Here is a 23,461-nt window from a genome sequence, read left to right as displayed (position 1 = left end):
TTTTTCGTCATTTTTTGAGGTTATGGCTCAACCATGACGTGATGGGTGATTTTTGATACCGAATTTGAATTCAGCGCCCCAAAATCCATAGGAATACGTATGGCTTGTTACCAGATCCGCACACTTGCTTTTTTTGTGAGGCTGTGCTATCGATGGATAGTATCTGACCACTAACCGGTTGATCAGTTAAAAATTATTCTTTACGTTGAAAAGTGATCGTTTAAAAGATTAATAAATTTTGCGTCCAATGAGGCCTATTTGAAGTAATTTGGCCTTGTATGTATTAAATTATCACGTGAGAAAGACAAAAATAAAATTCCGATTTCTAATTAATTTTTTACTTAACTCTTGGCAGGGGCTGCGGAGATCAACATAAAAATTGTTATTTTATGAACCCGTAGAGATTTTTTAATGTTTGATAACTCAAATGAAAATCTTAATACAAAAGATCACTTTTCCAGAATATCAAATTAATAAATTAATTTTGTAAACTCGTGCCAAGCATTGAAGTTCAAGTGAAAAAAATTGCTTATAAATCGAAAATTCACTTGGTCTTTCTCACGTGATTATGCAATGCATACAAGGCAAAATTACTTTAACAAAGGCTCATTTAATTCAGAATTTAATAAGCTTTCTCACGGTGTTGCCTCACGCGAATTTTCAACCAAAAAGGATTAACGTCGTTTAACTAAATAGTTTTATTTTCAACTGAAAACATGAATTATCTACAGAAAAAGACGAAGTTTCACAAAAACAGTTGATATTTCAAACTATGAAGACCATTTTTCAAACAAATAGTTGAATTTTTAACTAGAAAAGATAAGTTTTAACCAACAGTAGCATAGTTAAATCTTCATTAAAAACATCCATTAAAAAATTTTCTACAAAATAGTTAATTTTTAGCCAAAAGAGATGGATTCTCAACAGAAAATGTACTAGTTAAAATATCAGCCAAAACACAGTTTAAGTTTCAATAAAAAATAGTTCTAATCAACCGAAAATGAAGAGATTTTAACAAAATAGTTGAATCCTTAACAAAAAAGAAGATTCTTCAACAAGACGCAGGAATTTTTAACTAAAAAAATACGATCTTCAGCAAAGTTGGAATAGTTACATTCTCAATATCAAAAATTATTTTTTTCCTAAAAAGAGAATAATTAAATTTTTAATTAAAAACATTAATTTTCAATCGAAAAGATCAATTTTCTACAAAGAGAAAAAAACGAATTTACATCAAATTACTTAAATTTTTAACCAAACAGTTGAATTCTCAAATAAAAAAATTATAAATTCGCAATAAAAAACGGAATATTGAAATTTTTTAATAAAACAAAATTACCTAAAAAGAACGATTTTTCAACAAAGCATAGAAATTTTTAACCAAAGTGATGAATTTTCAAGTAAAAATTATGCATACACATTTTTCAAGCAAACAATAAGTCATTTTTAACAAAGTAGTTCAAGTCTCGATCAAGCAGTAGACTTTTAAGCCAAGAAGACATATTTTCTACGAAAAAAGTCGATTTTTAAATCCAATACATAAATTTACAACCAAATAGTAAATTTTTCTACTAAAAAAATGAATTCGTAATAAAATATGTAAAATTTCAATTTTTGGTTAAAAAAATTAATTTTCAACAAAAAAAATGAATTTTCAACACAAATCATAAATTTTCAAACAAACAGATTATTTTTCTTACTAAAAAAATTGAATATTTAACAAAATACATGAATTTGAAACCAAATAGTTGAAGTTTCAACTAACAAAATAAATTTTCAAGCAAGAATCTATATTTTCTACCAAAGAAATAAAATTTCAACGAAATACATAAATTTTCAATGAAAAAAGGCAAATTTTTATCAAAAATAAAACGGTCAAATTGACAGTTAAGAAATTAATTTTGAGGACAAAGGAAACGAATTTTTAACATAATTAGTCAACTTTTTAATTAAACCATTTTCAATTATAATCAACAACTCTCAATGAGAAAAATCAATTTATAATTAAGCATTTCACGATTCAACCAAGTAGTTGTATTTTAAGCTAAAAAAGATATACATTTCGTACCAAAAATATAAAATATAATTTTTCAGTTAGAAAATTTGTTTTCATCCATAGAAAAATTCATTCTTACCAATATAGTACAATTTTCAACAAAAACAATTCATTTTCAACACAACAGTTGTATTTTTTAATAAAGAAATTACTCTCTAACCAAATATAGTTGAAGCTTAAACTAAAAACATAATTTTTTAAATTAATAATTATAGAAGTAATAAATAAGGCTTATCTACTTTATCAATGAATTAAAAAAAGATTAATTTTTTTAGCTTGAAGTCTGTTTTTCCGCTAAACAGATCAATTTTTAACCAAAAATGGAATAGTTAGATTTCCAATAAAGAAAATTAAATTTTCAACAAACAAAAAAACACAAGAAATTTTCAACAAAATAGTTGACAAATATTCAGTCTATCTATGTAAATTACTCCGAATTACATGGATTACTTTGGATTAGAATCTAATTTTTTGAATAGCTTAAATTACTTCCAATTATTTACTTTACAAGTGGATTACTCTAGACTTTATGTGGATTACTCTGGATTACATGCGGATTATTCTGCCTTAAAAGTGTATTACGCTGAACTACTGGATTACAAATTACAAGTGGATTACACTGGATTAGTGCTACAAGTGGATTACTTCGTGTTACACTGGATTACTAAGATTACCAGTTCAGGTAACCAAGCTGTCCATTGGATTACCATAGTTTTTTCCCCCCGTCCAATACTATCGACCAGTAGTGTAATGAAATCAAGTTTAATTTTGAAGTAGTTAAATCAAATCATCAGTACCAGAATCTAAAATATTCTCATGCAATTAGTTAGTACGAAAGGAAGTTAGTTTTCACCGAGAAAAACTTACAAAAGAAAGAGAAGTGTTTTTAAAGTTGTTAGGACAGAATGAGGTGAAGCAATCGAAAGAGCCGAAGAGAATGTGGAGATGTATGAGGTATGTATACGATCACAGCCAAATTTTCGGATCGTTTAATATTAATGATATCGTCAGCTGCTGACTGTGTGCTTTAGTTTACCAGCCACATTCTTTAGAAAGCTTCTCATTTTTGATAAACCACCAATGATCTTTCCAAACCACATTTCCGAAGTCCCCAACATGTAAACCATAAACTTTTTAATGCCGCCAGAAGCCACCGAAATTATCGATTTCGCCTGACCTTTTTCTTCGTTTGCTTTCTTCTCTTCACCTTCTTTCTTCTCTCGTTCTGCTTCTTCCTTTTCAGCTTCTTTCTTTTCTGCTTCTTCCTTTTCCTCCTTCAACTTTTTCTCATATTCTTCGGCTGCCTGTTGTCTCTTTACTTCATTCCTCAAATCCTCCTTATAAAGCTTCAAAATCTCTTCCAAACTAGCAGGATCTGGTCCTTCTGGAAGAGATTTCGTAGTCTCCAAAACTTCATCCGCAACTCTTTGAACCTCCTCAACATTAGCCTTTCCTCTTTGAACTTTCTTCACAGTCTCCAACAACTCATTAATCTTTGATCTTTGCTTATCATTAAAAACAGAAGTTTCATGTGGCTTAAATACATGTAATTGAGGCGCAGCTGTGGTTTGAACATTAATTTCTTTCCTCGAACCAACTTCACTTCTTGCTCTGCTCTTAGTGATGAGCCCAATATTTTCTAAAATTCTTTTCATATTTCCAGGAACAGCCTCGATTAATGAAGGAGGTTCCTCTCTCGTATTTTTCCGAGGCGAAATAGCTTTCTGGCTTCTAGATTCACCAACACCCAATCCAAACCTTGCCAAAAAGTCTCTCATCTCCTTATCCTGCACTGCAGAATTTGGGAGTGGCTTAAAATTTGAATAGGAATTATAACCTGGCAGTGTAGGTTTCACTGTCGTCGTTGTTGTTGTTGAGGTTGAAGCTTCTGCATTTAAAGAAGTTTGAAGACCGAATTTCTGGAAGAGAAGTTGAACAGATGGTGTAAGATTGTCCACTCCTTTCTTAAACTTCGTGTCAGAGTTGTCAAAAGTATTTTGATCGATTATTGAAGCTGCTTTTATATCTGCAGCTGTCAATCCAGTAACTTGACCTTGAATCACATTACTTGTGTCTGGAATCTGAAACTTAGAGTCTAATAATTTCTGATCAAATATCAAATCTAATTTTTTGTCGTCATTCTGCATTGGCCGTAGTCCAATTGATTGGAGAAGATCCTCCACTTCTTTCCTCATTGGTGGTGGGGTTGTTGATGAAAGAAATCCTCCAGCTGCCAAGGTATAAACTGACTTTGGCTTTGATTCGCTCATCGGAGTTACGTAAATTGGAGAAGAATGTTCTGTCATTACGTCCGAATCCTCAAACAATGTAAATAATTCCTGTTTTTTATTTTCTTCCTTATTTCTCTCGTCAAGTGTACTCTGCATGGTAGGAAGGAAAAATCCCTTCTGGGGAAGAGGATACCTTGCTTTTGGGGTTGTAGGAGGGGCATGATAACTCCACTGGTCAGAGGACAAAATATGCTGAGTGGGTTTTGAAATTGGTTTATCTGTTGTACTTACTTTGGTGTTATAATCAACATAACCTGAAGAGCTGCTTTGAGCACTATCAGGAGTATTCGTAGTTTTCTTAGGAATAGGTTTCCAGGTGTGAAGAGGTTTTTCGGTAGTTACAGGGACCTTAGCCAATTTTTCCAAATCAAAGCTAAATCTCTCTGGTCTTTTATCCAATCTCTGATCACCCTCGAAATGCTTGTGGTGATCTTTGGTAGTAGATACTGCATTTACTGAATTTGATGTAGGGAATATCGTGATTAAATTTTCAGAGGGAAGTTCAAACTTTTGATTCTCATTGTCATTGGTATCCAAATCGTCTGATACCATCTTAACCATTGGGGGTTTCGTATAAAGTTCCTCGAGACTTTCATTTGAACCATTTGTGTTGTAGGGTAAGACAACCATAAGTGCTCTCTGGTAATCATTTCTGGTATTTTCTAGGGTTTTATTGCCATAAGAAATAAGGTCTTTTGTAGTTATGTTATGGAGAATATCGACTATGTCTTTTCTGGATAGTCTCGGCAAACTTGGATCTGCCTGCACTTTTTTTTCTACTTCTTCAATTGTCCGGTTGATGGAAGCTTCGATTTCTTCTCGAGATGGCACATGATCAAGGCATCGCCCTAGGCCTAAGACGGCCAGTAGGCAAAGTATTCGGAACTGAAAGAAAAAAATTTCTTAAAAAGATGGAATATTAAATTTGATATTTCGGCAATAAATAAACAAAAATACTGATAGTGCAGAAAGATTAAATAGCTGTTTGTAAACTAGGATAATTATAAGTTTAACTTGTGGAAGTCTCTGAACTGTAAGACAGCAATTATTCCGACTAACTTATGCAACTACTGCAACTATTAAATCGATAAAAATAAATATTAATGGGATTATTTTTTTTTACCAACATTAACCTAATTAGAAATACTTTCGATAGAATTAGAAAGAGCGAAATTTTAAGAAACTAATAAATGTTTTCCTCTAATTACCACATTACCACATGTGACATCATTTTTTTCAGTTGATTTTTAGAAAGCATGCAATTAGAAGGTGAGAAGTAACCGCTATTCAATAAATTATTTAAAATTTTAATGTTTTGGGTTCTTTAAAGTTTTTTCTTTTGCATGATTCAACTAAAAATATCGAGATGAAACGGGTTTGCTGACACACATTGTACAAAAGCAAAAACTTTTAACAGTTAGGTAATACAAACAACATGTCAATTTCTGGAATTTTTTCTTCATAATACTTTCTGAATATTTCCAAGGTCACACTTACATGTAATTAACGTGCAAATAAGAGATTACCTGGATTCATTGAAAGTTAATGGGAAACTTTGAACTCAAATGTTAAACAACGTGAAACAAATAAGTTCTTTATAATAAAACGCGTACGTTTTTTTTAATAAGGCACAGTTATTAAAAAGTTTTTGTAGGATTCATTGTAATGTATATTCTATTCTTTAAGTAATTCCTAAAGATTCCTCTGGAAATTATTTGGAGAAATTCCAAGGTCAGTAAACTGTAAATCAAACTGTTACATTGTAGAAATATTGTACCCTACATTTCAAATTTCTTTAATTACTGAATGAAAAATGCAATTTTTAAGAAGTTGGCTTCTTTTTTTGTTCTATTTTTTAATTTGGTTTTTAAAATTTGCATGGACAAATTTAATAGTGTGTTATCCGCATTTGGTCATCAGATTCTTGATTCATTTTTCAAGAATTTTTTAAAATTTCCATCATGTCAATGTGAAAATTTGTTAGTCATCAGTTTGGCATTTTATAAAATTTTTGTTAACATAAAGTTGTTTCACTTGAATGAAAACACTTTATCATTGAATTTTTATTTATTCTTTTTGCGCTTCAGTTGAAAATATTTGAATTTTATTCATTAATTATTTGTGATAGAAGTCACATTTTACAGTAAAAAAGTTAGTATTAATATTATTATTATTATATTATTATATTTTGCTTCAAATACTTAAATTAAAACATATTTGGTATGCAATTTCGTAATTTTAGTAGGTTCACAATTTTCAATTTCACAATCTCGTATTTTTCAATTTAAATATAAAAAATGTCAATCAAATCTTTCAACATTTCTGTTTTAAGAATTTGTAATTAAACAATTTGAATTAAATTCCTCCAAAATATATTCAAACCAGTGAACATTATTCCAGTAATTTCTCATATTAAAGCGTTTAGAATAAGAAGGTTTTAGAACCAAGCATTGAAAATTCTATTATTTTTTACTTGACAATGTTCCAGACAAACTCAGCTTTTAAAAAACAATTTCGAATTGAAACGCATAAAATACTCCAATTCAAAAAATCCCTATCCTAGTAAACTTGTTTTTTTTTTCAACTTTTTTAATTTCAATATAATACCTTAAAATTGTCTGATTTCTAGTTAAGGATTTGAAAAAAATGACTGAGTAATATTTTTTTAATATTTGATTGGAAGATTAAAAAAATTAAATAATAATTCTAAACAAAGTGTTAAAATGTAGACAATTTTAAATTCAAAAGTAAAAATTGTGGTGTCTTAAATTAAAATATATAAGGATAATATTATTTTTTAATGGATACCTTAGTAAATTACTAATTTGTTTAATTTTGAATTATTATAATTGTAGATTTCTGAATTTTGATGTTAATCGCTAAATTGAAAATAAAATTCTCTAATTTGAAAATTTTAATCAACAATTTGAAAATAGTTGATTTTCAACCGATTTAAGTTTAATTAAAATAATGAAAATTTTAGAGGCTTTGAGTATAAAAAATATTAATATCACAATTTTTGGTATTATAATTTTTTTCGCTTTCCAATTTAGTCATATTCATTTATTTCTCAATTTTCCGGAGGTAGTAGACACTTTTTTATTTCTAATGTCTCCTATTAAAAATTATCTAAGTTTGAACATTTTTTGTAAATAATTAAATTTTTAGGTAGTTTTCAAAGCAAGGTGATATTTCTGATGATATAATTTCAAATAAAATACATTATTTTTAATGAAAACATTTTAAACATACAAAAAATTATTTTAACAATGTTTTCTACGATTTAATTTTTTCTTGCTATCCCTCCTTACCAAGTGAAAAAAATTGTTCATCTTTAATAAATAATAGCTGATTTTTTCGAGGAACATTCTCTACAACCCCACTATTTCCAATTTTTAAAGTAAATTTTTCTATGTCTAAAATCATTTTTAAAAAACATTTTTCAATTAAATAACTATATTTGAACAGTATTTACTTATATTTAAAATTATAAGTAGCATAGCAGCAGGAAATTTTTTCCTGAAAAATAAGCCTAATTTATAAAAATTCAAATTTTTTTTTAATTGGTAAGAAGCGACAGAAGAATAAAAAATTCATATGCAGAAACTATTGCTAAAATAATTATATTTCATAAATTTTAAACTCTGCTTTTAAAAAATATTTTTTGCATGAGAGAATTTAATTTTTGATCTCAGAAAAATTTGTCTAATTAATTTTAATATGATTTTATACTTTTCTTTTATATAATAAGAATGTCAAATTGTACAATTTCCAAAAGTTTTCAATTATTCATTTTTAAACGCGTTAAATTAGAAATAATAAAATTTTAATTCCTTTGAATTTTAAATGATCTATTTTTTGAAATTCTAATCGGAAATGGTTGCAACTTTAAGCCCTTTGAGATTTTCGAAATTTTAATCTGAAAATCATTCAGATTCGAAATTCTGTAATTAAAAATAAAATTGTCTAATAGTAAGCGCCTTTAATTTGAGATGATATATGTTCAATTTCTCTTCATTTCATTAAAAATATTCTTCCTTTTATTTACTTTAACAATTTTCATAAATAATGCCCATATTTACAATACTTCCTTGAATAGATTCTATTATTCTTCCCGAATCTACGAAAAATTTCTTAACAATGCATTCTTGTTCATATATTTTTCAAAGTAAAAATAACTGTTAATTGTTCATACAATCTATGTAAATAAATGTACTTTTTTTCATGCATGGTTTTCGGGTAAATTTTTAAAACGGTAGAAGCCTAAACTTTTTTATCCAAAAAGTTTGCAATTAAATTTTAAAGAATATATACTCTTAATTCTAAAATTCGAAGATTTTTTGAAAAATGCTCAGAAAAAAATGCTCATCCCGCCCCTCAATGTTTTAAAAATTTGAAAAACTCTTAAAATTAAAAAATTGGTCAGTAATGGATTTTAAAACTTTTTATATTTTTTATGTTAGGGAATAAGAATCTAGGATCATTTACTTTTAGTATTTCCAAAGAGTGAAAGCTTCGTTAAACATCAAATTGAGCCTTTGTTCAGTGAATTTAGATTTTGACTTCTGTGGTTATAATTTCGCATATATATTTTTTAAGTTGGTATAGTCTTACGAGGTGAGCCTTATTAATTCTGACGACAAACAGATTGGCGATCATTAGTTCAAAGTAGTCTAAATGTGATGCGACGTTTTCCTTTAAATTTCAATAAACTCAGTTGTAACCAGTGTTATAATATTTTACGAGTTCTAAGAATCATTGATCCTTAATTAATTATAACCACATTACGAAATTTTAAAATTAATTATACTTTATCGAACTCGTGTCATTTGAGCGTCCTGCAATATTTAAAATTTTAAACTTATACGCTTCGACAAGTATTTTAATAATTTTTGGGGGGTTTTGTAGATCCGGGCAGAAACCCTTATAGTTTCGGTCAGTTGTTTGTCCGTGAGTCTTATTTTTTCCAAGAAGTGGAACTGAGGGGAAATTATAGGACAATATGGGAGGGGAAGTAGGGGAAATTATAGCAGAGAAAATAGCGAAAGTGAAGTGGAGGAATGGTAAATGTGGGGAGGGAAACTATGGGGAGTGGGATAAATTATGAGGAATTAGAGGAAAGGAAGTAGGTGAAGTGAGTGGAAGTGAGGGGAAGTAGGTGAAATTATTAGAAATGAGGTTGAATAGGGGAGGGTGAGATAGGTATGAAAATGAAAAGCAGGGGAAGGAGAGTGTCAGCTGAGGAAGCGAGGAGTAGGGAAAGTATTGAAAGAAATTTGAGAAGGAAAGAAGCGAATGGTGAAGTGAGAGAAGGGAATATATGGGAGGGGAGGTTTAAACAACTTAATTAACGACTTACTAGGCTGCAAAACTACTTTTTGTAGTCATTCGGTGCCAACTTCGATTAATTTTTTTTTATTTTAAACATTTTAGGATAATTTAGTAAAAATTGTATGAAAAAACACGTGAGCCGTAGTAGAGCGCCCAGCAGAAGACATAACTTCATATGATGTATATTCAAGTGGTTTTGCTTTGAGCTCTTTCAACATAAAGAATAGTTGAAATACACTGAATAATTACATAACACTTCAGTTATCACATACAAAATCGCAAATCAATTCACGCACATGCCGCTATACACTGCTAATACCGTCAGAGACTCAGTGTGAGTTTGAGAGTGAAGGATAGAGGGAAAGAGAGCGAGAGATAGAGTGAGGGGCGAGAGAGGGGGCGTGAGGGGGAGAAGTGGAAGAAGCGAAGCAGAGATTGAGAGGGATTAAAAGAGTCAGTCAGTGGGAGAAGCGAAGCATAGATTGAGGAGAGGAAACGATACCCTAGAAGCGTCACGCAGGTTTTCGAGTTCACACTGTGCCATAAGAAGTTATCACTTCAAAAATCAATAAGTAATTGTATTGAAAACACTTAGCACGTGTACGAACCACGGCCTGCAAGAATAACCTAGTCCCTAGGAGAAAGGGACAGAGAGGAGAGAGGAAGAGAACGAGAGAGTGTGACGACAGCGAGGGAAGTGGAAGAAGCGAAAGAGAGATAGGGAGGGAGAGGGATTAAAAGAGTCTGTCAGTGGGGGAAGCGAAGGAGTGATAGAGGAGAGAAAGCTTTACCATGTAAGCGTTACCGTTACCGTTACCCAATTTTGCGAGTTCGCACCGTGCCATAAGGAGTCATTACTTCAAAAAATTATGAAAAATTGTACCTTTTTGGAAATTTTTGTTTGTAACAAACAATAATTTAAATTACCACCCGGAGAAGTCACTTTTTTAGTAACTTTTTTTACTTGGAACAAGCCGCAATTAAATTAAATGAGATACACGTCGATAAACATAAAGTAGTACATACGATTTGGTTTTTTTAATTCCACAAGGTCACCAATGGATTGCCTTGTGAAACAGTGGAATCCTTAATAAAAATAAATCTCGAACCGTAGTTTCCAATTTCCATATTTATTATTCATAAGATATTGCCTTTTACCATATTACAGAAGATCCTTGACTTCATGTTTGACCGATCGAGAAAGTCTAGAGTCTATTTGACAAACACGACAACACTCATTATTCTAGGCTGCATTGATATTGCACATTATGCACGCACACCTACTTTTATTGCACCTGTTGCATCACAACGTTCTTCCGTTATTCTTTCTATTTTTCCCGTTTTCTTCTGACCGGTCTTTGAACTCAAGGAATTTTCTTGTGTCTTTTAAGGACTAAAATTTTTGCATTCGTGCCGACTAAACCTAATAAAAATTAAAGGTATTTATTACGCAAATGATGTAAATGATCGCCGTGTTTGATGAAGAGAGATTTTCACTTACTGGAATCTATGTTTACACTGTTAGTTTTTATTGAATCGGAAATTCGATCGTTTTAGCGCTAAGATCAATTAGTTTTTATTTTAACTTTCAAAATTTAATAGTGCTGAATATTGATTTAATGTATAAATTATTATAAGCAGGTATTTAAAATAGTTTCAGGACAAAAAACAATACAGTTTAGAAAGTCAAACCATTCCTCTTCTCAAAACAATTAGGTATTAAGCTATTTTAAATTACTAAATTAAAATTTTTGAAATTTCGAAATAAGACTTGCATCTTACGATAAAACTGTTTATACAGATAAAAAATATGCTTGTAATTTAAAAGCATCGAATTAATTCTCTTTAAGTACATAGGTTAACTATACAACCTAAAAAAGTATTCAAATTTTTACGTGTATTCATTTTATTAAGTTATTTCTACATTCAGGGAATTTCTATAAGAGGCACTTTAAATAACCGTCAAGAATAATAAATTTAAAAAATTCCATCTTGAGTTGAAATTGTTTTATTTCGTTGACAAAATATTCTATATAAAAAATCTTACAAGATTAAAATTTTGGTCTTCGAATATAATTAGTCAGGAAAAATGAAAAATTGATCAGAGAAACAATTTTAAAGTTACTTACACCTGACGGTTGCTAAATATTGGGTAAAAATTGTTCTTGTTTTAATGAAAATTCAAAAATTTTGTTAAAAAGACAACTTCTTTGGTTGAAAATTCAACTGTTTTGTAGAAAATAACCTTTTTTTTGAAATTCAACTATATTTGTGTTGAAACTTCATCGTTCTAGTTAAAAATTTCATCTATTTTCTTTGAAATTTTATGTTTTTTTTTAAAATAATACTGTTTCGTTGGAAATTAAACTTCTTTGGTTGACGATTCAACTATTTTGTAAAAAATTTGGCTTTTTTAGTTGAATACAACTGTTTTTATTACAAAATTGAAGTCCTTTTGCATTGAAATATCTATACGATTACATTATTCGTTGAAAATTCATCTTTTTGTTTGGAAGTGGATTCACTTGGTTGAAAGTTAAATCACTTTTTTTTAGTTGAATATTGGTCATTTTACTTGAAAATTAATCTCTCTGGTTGATAATTCGTTTACTTTTTGTTGTATAAAAATATTTTTAACTTAAGATTTTAACTATTCCATTTGAGGATTCATCATTTTAGTTTAAAGTTCGTCTTTGGCTTGGAAGTTCAACCATTCGCATTAGCTTATTTTTGGTTCTTGATCAACATCTTTAATTGTTGAAATTTCGCCCTTTGGTAAAAAAATTCAACATTATAATCAAAAACTGATTATTATTGCTTCAAACATTAACTTTTCCATTTTTATTTTAAAGTTTGTCGTTTTCAATTGCAAATTCAGATATTTGTTTGAAAATTCATTTATTTTGTTGAAATATCATTTTTTGTGGTAGATAATAATTCATCAGTAACAACAATAATGTTGTCCTTTTGGATTAAAAACTTGTTGTTTCCAATTCAACTGCTGAGAAACATGAAATTATTTGGTTGGAAATGTCTCTGTTTTTGGTCGAATATTTTACTGTTTTGTTGAAAATTCTTCATTCTAGACTGAAAATTTTTTGTGGTATAAAGTCATCTTTTTGGGTTGAAACAGATAAATAGATTCAGAATTTTAATCTAAAGTTTTATTCCGCCTATAAAATATTAAAATGCTGCTCTTCGAATATTAATGGCCAGGGAAAATAAAAAAATTGTTCAGAGAAATAACAAGGAAAAGTTAGGGATTTTTTAAAAGTTTTCGTTGATTTTCTTGGGTCTAAAGAAGGACAGAGCTGTCGTGTTAACTATCAGGTCCTCGGGAAATAAAAGTTTTGCTATTATTTTACGAATTGAAAAGATATTATTAGTTTTAATATAAATGAAGACTTTTGGGGCAAAACATTATCGACTAAACAATAAAATGAAGATGAAGTTGAAGAAAGTATATTTTGCGATAAAAGAAGAACAAAGTACCGATTTTCCGGTTCGCTAGAAACCTTTAATTAAGATTGTTTTCATTTCTCGACAAATATGTTCTCTGTAGGTTGAATTGAATTACTGCTATTACAGACAGAAAAAGTAATTGTTTGCTTTTTATGACAATACAATCAGAAACATCGAATCATTTCTAGGAATTCTTGTGTGTACCTCGTGAATAATGTGCTTGGAAATTTATCGTGCAAAAAATAAAATCCTTCCTTTTTTTTAAATTTACATTTTTTCAAATTTTCTTGTCGCTTGCATTTTTTATGGTAAAATATATATAAACTTATTCAGTTTTAGATTTTTACTTGACGTTAAATTAAGATTTTGAGTCTCTGATTTTTTTTATTAAAAGCACGAAAAAATTTTATAAGAATTAATTTTTAATGTGTCTGAATAGGCTAATTTGAAAACGAAACTTTATTGTGAAATAATTGTGTCATATATTATAAAAGAACTTTTGTAGAAACTTTCTAACAACAAATTGATAAAATAAACCTGATAAGGAATTATGTTAGTATATTATTGTTAGCTCGAGAGTCAAGGCACTTTAAAAGTTGATAAAAACCTCTGTCAAGTACGACATCCATCCGATTGTAACCGAGTGAAGCTTTGCTTAACTTTGATGATCAAATGAGAAGCCTTAAACAACTCCACTTGTCCAAGTGGATGGATGAAATTGATAGATTCTTTTGAAAAAGGATTTAAAATTTGAAAATTAATATCTTGTAATCTGTCAACATAGCCTATTATTATTTAATAGCAGCCCAATTTTTGTATGATTTAAAATTAATATTTTAGAAACTTTAACTTACAAATTTAAATAAGAAATAAATTTTAAATTGCAAAAAATATGACAAATTAGACAGTGAGGGAACAGGGAAAGTTAAAAAAAGGGACCAAATTTTTAATACGAGACAAAAAGTAAATATATATTTTAAAACACACAAAAAATTCCGATTTTTCAAAAACATTATAATATAAAAAAATTTGTAGAAAAATTTAAATATTTTTCAATCATTTATGATTTTATATTTCTAAGAAGCTAAAATTATATTAGATGATATACACCAAACTCTCGATTTCAGTCCAGTGTCGGAAGTTGCCTTCAAATTACTTTTGACTGATTTCGGGGGATAAAAACGTAAACAGTGATGACCGCCAAACTAATTTCCAATTCTTAAGTTGATCGATATTGTGTAGATTTTCTGCCTTCATGGTTTGAAGGGTTGATCTACTGTCGGTAAGGTTACCATCTCTGATGATATAACAGATTCATTTAAAAAAATATATATATAAAAGGTCGCAACCGCTCTCCCCCTGCTCCCCTGAGGAACTACGGGAGCCAGTAGTTCTAGGAAGACCGAGAACGGGGTGTCTGAAACCGAGAGTTTGGTGTAATTTTGCCGAAAAATTAAAGTCCCGAATGCTAAAAAATACCGAAAATATAATTACTGATCTAGAAAGTTTTCCGAAATTTCAAATTCCTACCAAATAAATATACCGAAAGTATTTAGTAAAATAATTGAAATATTCAGGAAGTCAGAGTTAATGAAACCAGAACAATGGAGAAATTAAACAATTTTTAAACTATAACACCAGAATTTTCAAAATCCCGGAATGTCAAAATCATGAAATTATTAAATCCTCGTATAACTTTTAATTACGACAATTTCAAATACCCAAAAATTTCACGTTTCCAACCAGAACAAAAATTTGTACTTAAAATTTATTATATCTATTAGAATAGTATTTTATTTTATATCGAACTTATTGCAAGCTTTTCAAAATTTCAACCTATACATCTATACATGTAAAATAAAAATTTGGAATTCCAGGGATTTATTACTTTTGAGAATTTATTAATTTCAACAAATTAAAATTATTGTTTGTTTGAAAATTATGTTTTTTTCCGGAATTTAATCATTTTGGGATATTAGAATTTCATTCATAAACATTTTTTTTGTTCATTTAAAATTTCGCAAATTTTCTGTTTCGATAATTATATTATTGCTATTTTTAAATATTCGATATTTTAATTTTTTTTGATAAATTATGTTATCCCGATGATGAACTACAGAACATCATGATAAATTTGGGGAAATTAAGTTACAAGCTTCGTAAATTTAAGATAATTTTAGGAAAACCCAGTTATGAATTTCATAATTTTCAGTTACAATTACAGAATTTTTTATTACATTGTATCTGAAAATTCCAAAACTTGTTACGAAAATTCCGATGCAATTTCGTAATTTATGAAAAACTTCGGATAATTTAGATAGATATTTTGTATATTTAATTAAAGCGTCGCTATATAAAAGTATCAGAATTCTCGTAAAATGTTCCTTTGTTTTTTAACATTATAACTTCGTAAATTTCAGAATATGTATAACAGTGTCAACTCGCAAAATATACAGTTGCAAAATTTGAGTTTTTATTAAAAAATGGATGAAAGTATCATTTTTGCTGATCTTTATTAATTCATTTTACTTCTTTACTATAGTTTTGCCTTTTCTGTTTTTTGTCTGCTTCTCCTTTGAGGAAACTGTTACAGAGTAACAGTAAAGTAAGAAGTAAATTAATTAAAACGGAACGGACATAATCATAATTTCGTTAATATGTTTATTTAGAATAATCTAGAAGATCTTATAATTCTAAATTTGATAACTGTATATTTTTTATGTAACTATGATTGTAGCTTTAAGAGTGTTTAAAAAAGAATTAATTAATTTTGTATATTACAAAAAGCTTTCGGTCTAAAGCTCTATTTATTAAGTTTAAAAAAAATATAAAAGCGTAAACTCAAGGAACTCAGCTTGGTTAACAGATTTGCACAAAAAGGCCTTCATGCAAGAGAAATATTTTTTCAAAAAATAGTTTAGGAAACACCGACAAAAAAAAATCAATTTTTTTAACCAAATTTTCTAGGTGGAAGTCTTTTTGTGCAATTATGTTACTCAAGTTGATTTGTTTTTAAATTTATGTTTTGAAAACTTATTTTTCTAAACATAATTCTCTTGTGTTAACTATGACATCACAAGGGTCCGATTTTATAAAAAAAATCGAACAGAAATGAAATTAGTATATATAATAGATGTAAATTGTTTGTTACATCTATGATAATAGTGTTCTGCGTGTACACGGATGGCGATTCTGAAGATGATAGTTGAGAACGAAAGTGACTTTCATCGTCGGTGAACGTGACCCTTTTGCAGAGCAGGCCCAACGATACAAAACGAAATCACTTTTTTTATGAATTAACACTATACTCGTGAAAATTCCACTTGAGTCATCGAACAAGTTATTACTAATCATTAATGTGTTATTCGATGAAAATTTTTTTCGGTCGAGTGACTATCCAGCCTTTCACAAAATAGTCCACCACTACGAGTGACAATCGTCTCTAGAATTCCACAGTCTATTGCTTTTAGAAGTGCCATGTAATTTAATCTTTTGTCGCTATCATTATTTTCTCAGAATTTAAAAGAAATTAACTTTTATTTCAGATTTATTTCTTTGTCATAAGGGAATTCACAATTGAGCCATTCTCTAGAATAATTACCTAAGAAACACCACCTTAGAAAAACCATGAAGAAACTTTTCAAAATGTCTTTGTGCAAACCAACAAGTATATGTTATGGTTTTTAGAATGTTTCCTTAATCTAAAACATATACTTTTTGTTTTGTAAAAACACACTTTGAAAAGTTTCTTTGAAAATTTCGTGATAAAACTTAAGTTCTCTCAAGTAGCTTTTCCAGAGAACGGCCCAGTTGCAACTACGGATCATTGAAAAAACAATTGTTTTCTATTTTTAAATGCTCAAAAAATTAGATACCTCTACGAGAATAGGTGTCAATGTTTAATGCTGCTGACTAAGAAATGAACAAATACATTACACAAAGTACTTACATCATTAATTAAAACTAATTACTTCATACTTGATGCTCGCACTCCAGTGCCCGTTATTACGAGCATTAATCTTCCTAACGTGACACGCGTGTTAGTACATCAAATCTAATTTAATTAAAAAAGTAACCCTCCACTTTTTTTTCACCTGACACGAACTATTTGTTTTAAAATTTGACATTGATGAAGTCATGCACAATTAAAGGTAGGACTTGTAGAAATGGAGATAAAGTTTTTGCTGCTGAACTTACCCCCATTTGATTTTGACGCAATTTTTTAAATTTTGGATTCAAATAAATTTGATAAACACTTGCACAGATCTAACTAAAACTCACCATCACGTAGGCCAATCGCCTGACGACGCAGTCGACAAGTAACTGAACGACGAAGGCCTACTTTCGAACTCTCTCTCTATCTTACCAGGTTTGAATCTCCTGCCCGGCTATATGTATGTCCGCTGACCGGTGTAATTAATTCCACCATGCCTTATTTCGATGCTGCGTTCTCGATACTATTTACTATTTAGTATTGCCTTCTGTGTAAACTGTAAAGAATTGAAGATATATTGAGGATTCTGTGCAGCCACTTTCCTCCCTTGTCCGCACGATCCTGAGATCGAAAGGTGCAGTCTTTTCCAAGTTCAAGGAAAAGGAAAGTTCACCTGAGGCGCGGGAATCGGGTCACTGGGAATGCCACAGGTCCAATAAATCTGCTCATCTTGAATTTTATCGCTTAGATAAAGTTTAAATAAAGTTCAGCTTTGGAAATAAGGTTTTTAAATTAGAATCTAGAGAAAAATAAATTGAACACAAAATATTATCAATGCTTTTAAATAACATTTTTAACTAGTCGTGTGTGTCAAGCCTTTCAACACCTTTCCATAATTTCTCGACAATACGGATTCTTGATTTTCAACACTTTTTAATCCTAATCTGATTAGAGAACGTCCATACCGTTTGATTATATAGAAAGTATCGGCTTTATTTGGAAATTGATGATAGTGAAAAGTGAAAAAAAGTGTTAAGTAACCTTGTTTTTTATTTTTTAATAATGCGGAATTTTAATACATTTTTTATCAGGTATAGTTTTATTATATACTATACTTTCATCCGGAAAGATGCACAGAACTTTGTTGCAGAAATATTTAAAATGATCGAACTCACGACTTCGGTAGAGATACCGCGGCATTTTAATGAAAAAACTTTTGAAAGCAAAATTGTTCCAAAGAAAAAAGGAAAAGTTAAATTTAGGCAAACCATACATATCATTTTTTGAAATACAGGCAAAAGGTAACTTTAATAATTATTTTTTAAGTTCAACATTTATTTTTTTAGTCACTAGTTTTGTGTTGGTATGTTGGTATGGAATTGAGCTAGGATCTAGGCGAACATCTGGGAAATTGTATGGGAGTGAAGTCTCAGATATAGCATATTAAAAATATAGTAAATGAGACTACCCCATACTTCTTTATTTGAAGAAAATGTATTGAATGTACAATTCGGGAACTCAAAAACTCTTTTTTTCTTGAGAGGGTAAAATATCTAAAATCCCCCAGATTTCATTCCAAATCTGAAAAAAAAATCCCTAATTTTTATTTTTTTTATTTTTCGATTCTAGCAGGTGCCGGTTTTGACTTTAAGTTTCCCATCCAAAATGTATGAGAAAAAAAAACTTTTTTGAGTTTTTGGAATAATTTTTTAGGGTTTGAAAAAATGTGACGCGAAAGTATGGGAGCCTGTTGAGAATTATCCAACGAAGAATTTTATGCATCAGACATATGGGGTTGACCTCTCTAACACACCCTCACGAGTACCTGAAAACTACTCTTAAAAATAAAAATGTCAATTCTTCATGAAATCGACCATGTAAGCACTGTATTCTTGTTTTGTTTTTTTTTTTTACTTAAAATTATTGCTATTGATGTAGTAGCATATTTATTATCATTGGTTAATTAATTATTAATTATTCAAACAAATGAAATTTGTTTAAATATTTTCCTTCGAAAATTTGTCCTCCCCTCCCTCAAAATTATTACTTTTTGTCTAGTAAAATATTTAATAACATTGGTTTATCAATTTATAATTGTTAAGCAAATTTAATTTGTTTGAATAATTTTTTTTGAAAATTCGTTTTTTCCCTAAAAATTATCACTATTGGTCTAGTGAAATATTTATTAAATTAGTTCATTCATTTCCAATTATTTAAACAAATAAAATTTGTTTGAATAATTTCATTTCGAATTCTAAAAAATAAAAATCATTTCTGTGGATTTAGTGGAATATTTTTGAGTATTAATTAATTACTGATTATTAATTAATTTAATAATTATTAATTAATCAGTTATATTTAAGTAATAATTTTTACTACAAAATTTTTTTTCAAATAAAGTTAATCATACAATGTTGATAAATATTCCACTGAAGAAATATTAATAATTTTTATAAAAAAATATTTAAACAAATTCCATTTGTTTAAACAATTAAAAATTAATGAACTGATTTTAATAAATATTCCACTAGACCAATAGTAACAATTTTTAAAGAAGAAAAAAATTCGAAAAAAAATTTTTAAACAAATTTCATTTGTTTAAATAATAAACAATTAATGAACAAATGTTAATAAATATTCCACTGGACTAATAGTTATCATTTTGAGGAGGGGGGGGGGGCGAATTTTCTAAAAAAAAAATTATCTAAACAAATTCCATTTGTTTCAATAATTAAATATTAATTAACCAATGATAATAAATATTCCGCTAGACCAATATTAATAATTTTAAGTAAACAAAGACGAGAATACATGGTTCAAAAGCTCGATTTCATGAAGAATTGACATTTTTTGTTTTAAGGGTAGTTTTCAGGTACTCGTGGGGATGTGTTAGGGGTGTCAAACCCATATGTCTGATAGCTTAAATTCTTCGTTGGAAAATTTACGATAGGCCCCCATATTTTCCCGTCACATTCGTTCAAACCCTAAAAAATTATTGTAAAAACTCATAAAATTGATTTCTGCCCATGCATTTTATATGGCAAACTTCAAATCAAAACCGTCACCTGTTAAAATACAAACATAAAATAATAAAAAAATTACTGAATTTCTTTTTACGCATTTTGAATAAAATGGGGCGGGGGGGGGGTGTTGCCCTCTAGCATTCAAAAAATTTTTGCCATGCATTTTTGGACTACCCTAATGTACAACTTGAATATAGGCAAAAGTATAACAATGTATATTTAACGTATAGGAAAAGTATTGCCAAAATAAATTTTAAAAGCATAATTGTAGTATTACTAAAGTGTAGCTAAAATATAGCCCTAGAATCTAAAGTAAGTTTGAAGTATAGGTAAAATATGATCTTTTTCATAACATCAAAAAATATTGTCAGCAACTTCTGAGATAAATTAAATGCCGATTGTAATATCAATTAATTTTATATTATAAATACTCAGATACACATAAGGTCCTCCAGAGCCATCTACGAGGGCCTCTAGGGCCTTCCACGAGGTTCTCAAAATTTTCCCACGCGGGTCACTAGAATCTTTACCAAGTGCCTCCAGAGTCTCTACCCAGGACCTGTAGAACATCTCACGGGGGCCCCTATAACTTCCCACGAAGTCTGAGTTTCCAGAACTTCCAATGAAGGCCTTCAGAGTATCCTAAAAGTTTCTCCAGAGTCTTCTTCGAGGGTCTCCAGATCTTCTTATGAGAGCCTTGAGAGTTCCTCCTACGAGGACCTCTAGAGATTCTTGTGAGAGCAAATTTCCTATTTTTATGTACAGAAACACATGTTGTAATTGAAAATTTATGAATTTGAACAAATTTCCAGTTTAAATCTGAAAAATTGAAATATTAAAAAAAATAAAATTTCGAAATTGCGTTATTGTCTACTATAGATAATAGATATCAAATATTGAAGAGTCTTCAATTGAAAATATTGAAAATGGAAGAATTTTAAATTGCAGATCGCAAATGCAGAACAATTTTCAATAGAAATCCGGAAAATCCCAGGGTCAAGTCTACAAAATAATAGGATTTATTTTTAGCACTCACAAGCTATTTTTCTACCATAAGTTGTGATCGTCTTCTTCACACGAGTTTTTAATCGTAATTATCTTTAAAACGGATCAGTTTCAAAAATTATACAGCAAAACTCTTCAATAGCCCTCCCTTCTATAGCCCTTCCGAGAATTGACGCCGCACCGGATCTAGGTTTAAAAGGTGCTGCGCGGGGTGTGCGAGGTGCGCTGGATCTGCGGCTGTTGCTCAGGCGAGCAGTCAGGCATAAGCAAACAAAACTGGAGGGGGCTATAATGAGTTAGTTCCCATCCACCGTGAGCCCCGAAATCGACGCTATAGAAGAGTTTCACTGTGATTAAATTAAAATGGTATGAAAGCTTATGTACTTATTTAAGTATTGATTTTAATTCATGATTATTTATCATAATTTATAGTACCTTAAATGATGTTTCTGCTTAAGGATGTTTTTACCTTCATTTTTACCCCTTATATCGAAAACGTGTGCTGGAAACTACTGCACCAATATGACAAAAATAATTTCTTCTTTTGTGTAGATTTTCTCACCTGAGGATGTGAAATCAGACAAGGTAATTATAATTATCAGGAGAATCAGTTTATACATAATAGTGACATTTTTAGTCTACATTTTCTTTAATTTTTCTAGCCTCTAGATTAGAGATTAGTTAATGTACATTGTCGGGGGTTTATCCGTTATGAATTTAAAAAAATTCCCAAACTTCTATTTCGTAGCGTTTACACCGCCTTTTCTTAAACATTTAATCTGATCGACAAATTTTGGCCTGGGATTGATGTTCGGTAGGAAAAAAGTATCGGAGTGGATAGACTGTCGGTACCGGTAAAAAAGTTTCCTGCCGGTACAAGCAAAACAGTTTTCTGCCGGTATCGGCAATAAATTTCCCTACCAGTACCGGTAAAAAAAAAACACATTTTTAGCTTATCAAGGGAACTTTCAGACATTTTTGAGTAAGTTTATGTGATTCAATAGGTATTTTGTTATAAGGGGTTATTCCCGTACCCCTTTCCAAAGTCTCGTGGGGGCGGAAAGGGATCTCTGTACCAGGTCACATCAAAAATTGTTGTCAAACCCATACCCCTTTCCAAAGTCTCGTGTGGTCGGAAAGGAACACCTGTAACTGGTTACATAAATAATGTTGGTCAAACCTCTGCCCCTTTCGATTATCGAAAATCTCGCGGGAATAGTAAGGCACCTATTTGACCGTTCACAGAAATAGTCACAGAAATAATCTTGGTCAAAGCCCTTCCCCTTCCCAACACTGCGTGTGGTGGGGAAGCACTCCTTTGACTGGTCACACAAATAATGTTGGGAAAATCCCTTCCCCCTTCCAAGGTCTCATGGGGCGGGAAGTCGTCCCTTTGATTGGTCACAAAAATAATCTTGGCCAAATCTCTTCCTCTTTTCAAGGTCTCGTGGGGGCAGGAAGACACCCTTTGACCTGTCAAAAAAATAGTGTTGGTCAAACACTTCCCCTTTCCAAGGCCTCGGTGGGGCGTGAAGGTACCCTTTTAACGGGTTAAAGAAATAAGGTTGTGCAAACCCCTTGCCCTTTCCAAGGTCTTATGGAGGCGTGAACGCACCCATTCGACGGGTTACAGAAATAACATTGGTAAAAATCCTTCCTATTTCCAACGCCGCGCGGCGGTGGGAAAGCACCCGTTTGACCGGTCAAAGAAATAATGTAGGGGAAAACCCTTCCCCCTTCCAAAATCTCGTGGAACAAGAAGTCACCCCTTTGACCGGTCACAAAAATAATCTTGGTCAATTCCCTTCCCCTTTCTAAGGTATGTCTGTCTGTGAACACGATAACTCTTGAAAAAATCAAGTAAAAATATGTCAAATAAAGCTAAAATGGCAATACATAATTCTATATTTGTACCGACTGTACTATACGGTAGCGAGACATGGACTTATGAAGAAAAAGATAAGAGTAAAATTAACGCAATTGACATGAGATTCATGCGCATAATAAGCAGGAAATCCCTAATGGACAAAGTAAGTAACGAGATAATTCTAAAAGAATGTGGTGCAGAAGAGACACTAGTAGACACATGGGAAAGAAATCGATTAAGATGGTTCGGGCATGTTGAGAGAATGCCAAATGAGCGACTAACAAAACAACTGTATAAAGGTAAAGTAAATGGCAGCGTGCCCAGAGGTAGACCGCGGAAAGAATGGTTCGAATGTGTGAATGAGACCCTAGTTAGAAGAGACATAAGAAATCACAGAAACACGAGAACCTGCATGAAAAAATGCATGGACATAAAAGAAGCTAGAGAAGTATGCCAGGACAGGAAAGTATGGCGGCAAATAGTTAATAAAAA

At 30.4% G+C, this 23,461-nt stretch overlaps 2 protein-coding genes across 3 annotated transcripts in view; one reads left to right on the top strand and one right to left on the bottom strand.

The window, feature by feature from the left end:
* The window catches only part of LOC117167238 (uncharacterized protein DDB_G0284459), a 24,510-nt gene extending 7,008 nt beyond the window's left edge, over positions 1 to 17,502 (bottom strand). The window contains exons 1-2 of one of the 2 annotated variants that reach the window (XM_033352023.1): positions 17,422 to 17,502; positions 3,234 to 5,232 (exon numbers count right to left, since the gene is read on the bottom strand). In XM_033352023.1, the coding sequence (XP_033207914.1) occupies positions 3,234 to 5,232; positions 17,422 to 17,424 (2,002 nt within the window). In that variant the 5' untranslated portion in view covers positions 17,425 to 17,502. Of the gene's footprint in view, positions 1 to 3,233; positions 5,233 to 17,337 lie in introns of both variants that reach the window. The other variant, XM_033352021.1, reaches the window with a different exon arrangement.
* Positions 1 to 23,461, top strand: part of LOC117167239 (organic solute transporter subunit alpha-like) — a 70,861-nt gene that overhangs the window by 14,935 nt on the left and 32,465 nt on the right. The gene's annotated exons all lie outside the window — the stretch shown is intronic.

This window comes from Belonocnema kinseyi, chromosome 2, assembly GCF_010883055.1.
Source record: "Belonocnema kinseyi isolate 2016_QV_RU_SX_M_011 chromosome 2, B_treatae_v1, whole genome shotgun sequence".
Classification (NCBI taxonomy): Eukaryota; Metazoa; Arthropoda; class Insecta; order Hymenoptera; family Cynipidae; genus Belonocnema; species Belonocnema kinseyi.
Note: the sequence above shows the minus strand (reverse complement) of the source record. Positions and strands in the feature narration are given on the sequence as shown.